Raw genomic sequence first — 8,027 nt, forward strand, 5'->3', positions numbered from 1 at the left:
ACCCCACTTTAAACATTAAGACCTTCTGAAAGAATAAGTCTGAAAGTCCAGGTTCCATTTTGATAAGCTGAGATATTAGTTGGGATAACCAGGGTTGTATACACACCAAGACAGACGTATGCGTGTGGAAGTGCATGGTGGTTTGGAGAGCATGATTCTCTCGCGCGTATAGGCTACTAGTCTAATGGGAGCTTTTCAAAATAAAAGCAATAAATCATTCCAATAGATTATTATTTATACCAAGGAATTCTTCGTCTTTTTAGTTAAAAAAATAAATTATCAAGCACACAATTAAAAAAAATTCTATTTAATAAAAAGAAATTGTGGGTTTTATTGGAATAAATGTAAAGTTAGAAACATAAAAGCCTATAGAAATAAATAAAAATCGAAAACAAAGCAAACATTTAATCTACAGCTGGTTAAATATTTGCCAGGGCATAAGTGTGGCAGTGGCTAGTAGTATATTTGCTTTGCCAGAGTTTCGGTTAATCGCCGGGAGACGCGGTTCAAGCGAACCGCCTCACCTCCGCTGATGTTTATTTTCAAGTAGAGGAGGGGTGAGGGCATTTCCACGGTCTATCTGAGGTCATACGACCCTCTTCAGTGTGGATCCATAAATGAATAGTGGGCTCGACAGCCACACCATGGCGGACCTGTCCCTGATTGGTTCGGTGCGCGGCAGGAATAAACACTCTCTGAGTATATATATTGCTGCAAGGTGTGACACTTCCAAGAAACAAGAAGTCTCTCTTAGAAAAGCTACTACAGAGCAGCGGTCATTCAGCATCACCCAAAGATTCAGAGAGCGACAGGATGAGGGCGCAGATCCAAAAAGTTCCTCAGATTGTTGAGCTGCTGAAGAAGAAGTCGGTGGGGCTGCAGCACTTCAAGCCCACATCCTCCGTGTGCGTCCTGGAGCAGAAGGATGCTGTGGAGGCTGCGCCGTGTCCACATGCTGCCTTCAGGGCGCACAGTTTAGACGCGATCCCGGGGCCCACCAACTGGCCCCTGGTCGGGAGTCTGGTGGAACTGCTGCGAAAAGGAGGACTGACCAGACAACATGAAGCCCTGGTAAAGATCCTTCAAATATTTAAGATTTTTTTTTTCAATTATTATCATTATCATTTCTCGATGGAATTCTAATTTTGCTTATTATAATAATATATCTCACAAATAATTTATTAATTCCAGATTGATTATCATAAGAAATTCGGGAAGATCTTCCGGATGAAGCTGGGGTCTTTTGAGTCGGTGCACATTGGCGCTCCTTGCTTGTTGGAGGCTCTCTATAGGAAGGAGAGTAATTACCCCCAGAGGCTTGAGATCAAACCATGGAAAGCATACAGAGACCTAAGAGATGAGGCGTACGGACTCCTCATTCTGTAAGTAGAGCCTCTGGGCATCATCTGCTGTTTCCAACGCGGAGACGCACATGCTGAAGCGCGCTGCTGTTGTTGTTTCGCAGGGAGGGGAAAGACTGGCAGAGAGTCAGGAGCGCGTTTCAGCAGAAACTCATGAAGCCGACTGAGGTGGTGAAGCTTGATGGCAAAATAAATCAGGTGAGACAATTCAGCTAGAGATGGTTACTGCTTCTTTTTCTTTTTAATCAAAGTTTCTCCGATCAGCGACTGATGCGTTCGTGCGCTTTTTGGAAACAGGTGCTGACGGACTTCATTAGCAGGGTTGGAAAAGTAAGCAACAACGGAAAGATTGAAGACTTGTACTTCGAGCTCAATAAATGGTCGTTTGAGAGTAAGTTGATTTTTAAATTATTATTAAGAATAAATTATTATTCTTAAAACTGAATTCATCTCTGATCTTTTCCTGCTGCAAAGCGTTTCTGTTTTCTAACTTTTTAAGAATAAAGCAAGGCATACCATATAAATTATGAATAGAAATGAAACCAAGGACTATATTTCAAATGAACCGTGTCCTGTTTTTACTTATCAATGTCTTTTATTTGTCCCACAGCGATTTGTCTCATCCTGTATGACAAGAGATTTGGTCTTCTTCAGGAGAAAGTCGATGAGGAAGCCATGAACTTCATCACAGCTGTGAAAACAGTGAGTCTCAGTCCTCTCTAGAAGTTTCTATGTAAGATTTAGATGATGATGATGATCTGTGAGGCTGTTCAGCTGATTTTTTTTCCTGTAGGGTTGAGAAACATCACAGTTCATCAGGTTCATATCAGCTGGCTAGGCTTAAGTCACTGCAATAAAGCAGCTCTAGAATATTTGTATCTATCCAGAGATTGATCCCCCAGCCTTTTATCTGATTCACAGTAGAAATGATGTTTGGGACTCAGAAATGTAACAGGGGAATGGGGTCAAAAATAAGTAAATGTAAATAGGACTGAATCAGAGACTTTGACTAAGAGTAAGAATCACATCCCACGTTTGATGCCTTACTTCCTGTTTTTCTGCTCTCCTTAGATGATGAGCACCTTTGGTATGATGATGGTCACACCAGTGGAGCTCCACAAGGGCCTTAACACCAAAACATGGCAGGACCACACCGCAGCATGGGATCGCATTTTTAACACAGGTAAACAAAACAAAAAAGAAAAAAAGAGAGAAGTTTGTGCTTTGAAGTAAAAGATATATCAAAAACAAGCATAAATATTCCTGCCTGGAACATTTCTCTCATTCCTTAAAGCATGTGTCAAAGTTCTTTTATGTGACACACAAACCATTCTGAGTTCACTTCCAGTCAGATGATAGATAGGAAAATAACCGAATGGGCAGGAGGTTTGATTTCAACCGCCTCTCTTTTTGTTTTTTGGACTTGGCACTCAGGGTAAATAATGGTTCAGCATTGTAGTAAACTGCCTGGCCTGAAGTTAAGAAGTAGGCTATCCTAAATATTTACTTCAACAAGACTTAAAGTGACAAAGAGGATGACGTAGAAGACAGTGACGTCAGTCGCTAAAAATGTCCCAGAATGTACGGATTGTGTTTTCAGTCTGGTGGAAAATTTTTACAAGATTAACAGGAGAATTGAAAGGATACTGAGTTGGGCTTATTAAAGTGGATTAGTATGAGTTATATCTTATACCCCTTGTGAAAAAAAAATCTTGTGACATAATATATTATATAAAAAGTTTGTCAATCTAGCAAATGATATATGATGATATATATATATAATTCCATGTGTCAGAATATCATCAGGCTACAGAAGATATGTTTTATCACATGCAATAATCTTCCACTTGCCACAAAAATGAAACAGAGTAAATCAAATTTAGATACTAAAGATACTGAAACAACTCGTCCTTTAATCAATTTTTTTGTTTTTAAATCTGAAAAAATGTGGGGTTTTCTTTGATGACAATGATCCAAATTTCACTGCTGCCTCCTGTAGCACTTCAAAGAAAGTTGTCTTTTCTCCATTCACCACCCCAGCAATGTTGAACAGTGATAATTTGTCACTGATTACTGAGAAAGGAGCTGAAAATTATCCCTATTATGTGTAAACTGCGATATGCAAATCCTTGTGTTCACACATTGATTGCTTTATATTCCCTCAGCCAAAGTCTACATTGACAAGAAGCTGAAGAGGAATGCCGACAGAGATCCAGATGATTTAATCGGTGACATCCTTCAGCAAAGCTCCCTCTCCAAAAAGGAGTTGTATGCAGCCATCACTGAACTGCAGATTGGAGGAGTTGAAACAGTGAGTCACACTTTAGTAATACATGTTCAAAACTTTCCAAACTCTTTTATACGAAACGTAAACCAGCCATAAACCTAACAACTGATCAGGAACAGGTAGCAGATGTCTTTCATCTGGCTTTTGAAAAAGATTTTTCCATACCTGTACATTTCTAATGCAGCACAGGCTACTTAAAAAAAAACAAAAATATAATAAAGGATTTATTTTTGCGATCAAATTTATCCAGCATGACTTTTCAAAGATTTAAAATAAAACCAGATAGCATTTGTTTTGACATGACCAAAAATAGCCAATTGTAACCCAAACTAAATCCCTTCTTTTTACTTTTACACTGAAGTATTATAAACAGCTAACTTAACCATATATAAAACATTTTATCTTTTTAGGTTTGTGGATCCCTAGCAGCTAGTTAGCATAGCTACACTCAATATATATATGAAATACCGACATAGCAAAATGACTTACAGAAGTAGCTAAGTTGGAAAAACCTTTACAGTTTAACCTTTTTTTTTTTTGCTGTTAAAACCATTTATTTTGGACCTCCATACATCCCATTTCAGCTGCATCAATAAACACAACTTTCAACTTACCTTGAACTTACAACCTATTTTATACAAACCGATAATTTTAACACAATAGCCTCCTCAGTTTTTGCGCTTCTAAATTTTAAATAAATGCAGTTTGAATTTAAGTTTCACGCCTTTGAGAAACCGCAAACATTCCTTAGCTCCTTTCAGGACCTCACAGAGGAATACTCTGAATACTTGCTCTGCCAAGTGACATCTGCAGTGCTTTCCTCCTTAATTTGTATCTCTTACTGTTTTTACAGACTGCCAACAGCATGCTCTGGGTTATTTTCAACCTGTCACGTAACCCTGCTGCTCAAAAGAGGCTGCTGCAGGAGATCAGAGAGGTTGTGCCTCAAGACCAAGATCCCTCGGGGGAGCACATCAAGAGCATGCCCTACCTAAAGGCCTGCCTCAAGGAGTCAATGAGGTACTGTACAGCTTCCTGTTGGATAGGTCAGGGGGTGGGATTTCCATAGAGTAGATCCTAAAAGATCTAGGTTGAAAACAATGTCAATACCTCAAGGTGTACTCAACACACTGATCACACTGATTGTCAAAGGTTGTGCTCAATCAGGGGGGATTTACCATTAAGCAATGCTCAAGTTCCTGGGGGCCCCATAAAACTCTGTTTACATAAATGGTTAATACAACTATTCCTTATTTGTGCACATTATGTTTTTTGATAAAAATCCTTATCTAAAATGCCATCAGAGCGCTTATAATATTAGGTGTGTCTCGCCCTTACTTTTGCCGTCGCCTTTTTGGAAACACAGAAAGGAGCAATCAGCTAAGAGAGCTTAGCACTTGGAAAAAAACTTTATTTCATTTCGAGACAGCATAAAAAGTCAGCTGAGCACAAAACATAGAGAGAAAAACAACGAGAAAAGGGAGAAGAAGAGAGCGACAAAACGTAGAACAAATTATTCAGTCTATTCTATTAAACTATCCCTGTGCTCAATCATTATATTCCGAAAGAGAACAATAGAGATAAAAATAATTCTTCATTGAGTATTAGCACAGAATCAGTAATCCTGAATGCTATTTAGATTTACATACTTCAACTATGCTTGCTAAACTGAGTCACCTTTTAAAGGTTCAAGCTTAAACAGTCATATTTTCTGAAACCATTACATTCCCACCAGTGCCACAGAGATCAAGAAGGGAAATATTACACACATGACTGCCTCAAAAACAAGCTTCAAGTTTTTGACTTTTTGGTAGTCAACCGGGTGGCATGACCACCAAGCTTAAATTCAGCCTCTGGTCACATTCACATTTTTTCTTCGCCTTTCTTCCATTCACTTTCCCCGCCTTCTCAGACAGTCACAAGAGCTGTCAGACAGGTTATTTAAGGCAAGCCGTGTAAAAACATCACAGGTTATGTAAATGACCTCTGATCACAGATTATACTCACCTCACCAAGCAGCGCTAAGAGTGTGTCTGCCTTCTATTAGACGGCTTAGCATGTGTGATATGGTATAAGTCAAGTTACAAGTTTTGTTTATTGTCATCCTTACAGGTTGTCCCCATCTGTTCCCTTCACAAGCAGGACGCTGGACAAAGACACTGTGTTGGGAGATTATGCCATTCCTAAAGGAGTGAGTAGCTTACTTCTTATTGCAACTTACATTCACAGATTGACATTAGACTTATCTAGAATGAGCCTTAAAATTCTGGTCCATACTGTCAAACAGTGGAGTTAGGCCCTTCTAATGTCACAAAGCCAATAGGTCTTACTCACTCATATTTCACTTATATTTTTAAATGAGCTGAAAAATAACCTTTACTGTTCTGCATTTACAGACAGTGTTAATGATTAACAGCCATGCAATCGGCTCAAACGAAGAATACTTTGATGATGGGAAGCAGTTCAAACCTGAGCGCTGGCTGCGAGAGAACAGCACCATCAACCCTTTCGCCCATGTTCCTTTTGGTATCGGGAAGAGGATGTGCATCGGTCGGCGCCTGGCGGAGCTGCAGCTGCAGCTGGCCATGTGTTGGGTACGGTTACCGTTGACAACATTATGAAAGTTTGCCAGAGATCATTTTAAAAAGATTTTCTACAATGATGCATTATTATTATTATTATTATTTTGTCCTGCAGTTGGTCAGAGACTACGAGATTGTGGCGACAGATAACGAGCCCCTTGATGTGATTCATTCGGGGCTTTTGGTTCCTAGCAGGGAACTGCCAGTGGCCTTTGTCAAGAGATAAGGTAAGAAAACAGCAGTTTATTTGTCAGTGTGTGGTACCAGTTTATTGAAATGTTAATGTTATGCAGAATATAAATCACCAGAGAAACAAGCCATACATAAAAGTCTGGGGAGGGTAATCCTAATCCCTGAAACTTTAAATGTCACAAACAAATAATCCAAAATAGGGAATTTGAAGAATATATATTTATTCTATTTCTTATAATATGCTAGATGTTTGGAAAAAGTTTAGAAAGTAAATATAAAGGATGTAGGTTAATCTTGTTTTTTTTTTTGTTGTTTTTTTTACGAAAGACTTACTGGGATATGCCTCAATTTGCAGTTCCCATTTTGGCCACTAGGTGCTGACATCAACACACTACTGGCTGTGACTAGCTTTTGTTTACAATATATTTCCTTTTTCAAGTTAAATACTTGTACTTTTCGTTATACATTAGTTAATTTCTAGATTTATTTCAGATGTGAGAGGATATTTTAATGAGTATATGTCCTTGAGAGGATCTTAAGTGGTCAAAATAACAACCTAAGCATATAATGTAGAGAAGGGCTGTATTTTACTTTGCCATTTCATTTGACTCAGACTGATAATTTCATCCTTTCCTTCCTTTATAGGCCTTGTGTTCATCTCCTCTGGACGAAGCAACAGAAAGTCTTTACTCCTGATGGTCCAGTGACTCCCTAAATGCTGCTGTGTACATAAAGAAAAGTATATATCTATAATTTTGTGCCATAAATACCTCAAACATATTTAAAGTAAAATGTAAGCCTATTAAAACTGACTTAAAGAACAGTTGTAATTACTAAACTGAATGTTTTATCAAGGCAGCTTTTTAAAATGTCTTATATTTAGAAAAACATTACTTTATACTATTCCTTGTTTACTAACTTTTATATATATGTATGTATATAAGAGCCATGTCTGCTATAGAAGTGTATTTTTGTTATATATATAAAATGTAATTATACTTGTCTTATGTATTGTATATTGTAAATATTGCATTTATCTAAATAAATCTGTTATTAAATGTATCAGAAGACTCTTTATTTTCCTCACCCAATTTAGAATGAAATGATTTGATGTATTAGAAGCTCCGATGGAACTAAGTAAGAAAAATAACATTTTGTGTTTTAGAATGTTGAAATGAGGATGCAACTGATGAATTAAAATCCCTATTGTTTGCCTTGGAACTTATATATGACTATACAAAAATATTCAGAAATTATTATTGTTTTAAATTCATTGGATACTACGTTTGTTGGCCATACCTGGTTAATAGCATTATTAATAGGAGTGTTGTAGTGAAGGCAAGGCAAGGCAAATGTATTCATATAGCACAATTCAGTACAAAGACAATGCTAAGTGTTTTACATGATTAAAATATAGGAAAATAAAACAGAAAGCAAGTAGGAAAAAATAAAATAAAAAATGCTGAAACCAAAAAACATTAAAAACAGGTGGACTAAAGATGTTTCAGTTGAACTGTTTAACTAGAACAGTTAAAGGCAATCCTAAACAAATGTGTTTTTAGTCTTGATTTAAAGGAACTCAGGCTTTCTGCACTTTTTCAGTTT

The 8,027-nt window shown here is 37.5% G+C and overlaps 1 protein-coding gene across 1 annotated transcript; it reads left to right on the plus strand.

The window, feature by feature from the left end:
• The first annotated feature begins 638 nt into the window (after positions 1 to 638).
• On the plus strand, positions 639 to 7,484 carry LOC119788661 (1,25-dihydroxyvitamin D(3) 24-hydroxylase, mitochondrial). Its single transcript, XM_038293219.1, has 12 exons — positions 639 to 1,071; positions 1,192 to 1,382; positions 1,466 to 1,559; positions 1,659 to 1,752; positions 1,972 to 2,063; positions 2,433 to 2,544; positions 3,527 to 3,672; positions 4,502 to 4,668; positions 5,761 to 5,839; positions 6,045 to 6,242; positions 6,346 to 6,457; positions 7,068 to 7,484. Exons 1-11 carry the CDS (start codon positions 814 to 816, stop codon positions 6,454 to 6,456), a joined length of 1,542 nt encoding a protein of 513 aa, XP_038149147.1. The 5' UTR covers positions 639 to 813; the 3' UTR covers position 6,457; positions 7,068 to 7,484.
• Positions 7,485 to 8,027: the final 543 nt, after the last annotated feature.

This window comes from Cyprinodon tularosa, unplaced genomic scaffold, assembly GCF_016077235.1.
Source record: "Cyprinodon tularosa strain WSP-4 unplaced genomic scaffold, ASM1607723v1 ctg322, whole genome shotgun sequence".
NCBI classification, from domain to species: Eukaryota; Metazoa; Chordata; class Actinopteri; order Cyprinodontiformes; family Cyprinodontidae; genus Cyprinodon; species Cyprinodon tularosa.

Bases quoted from the DNA above. Each gene is read 5' to 3' on its own strand.
- LOC119788661 (XM_038293219.1), top strand. From the start codon at position 814: ATGAGGGCGCAGATCCAAAAAGTTCCTCAGATTGTTGAGCTGCTGAAG. The intron at 2,064-2,432 runs GTGAGTCTCAGT...TGCTCTCCTTAG, and splicing joins TCATCACAGCTGTGAAAACA to ATGATGAGCACCTTTGGTAT. The intron at 5,840-6,044 runs GTGAGTAGCTTA...CTGCATTTACAG, and splicing joins ATTATGCCATTCCTAAAGGA to ACAGTGTTAATGATTAACAG.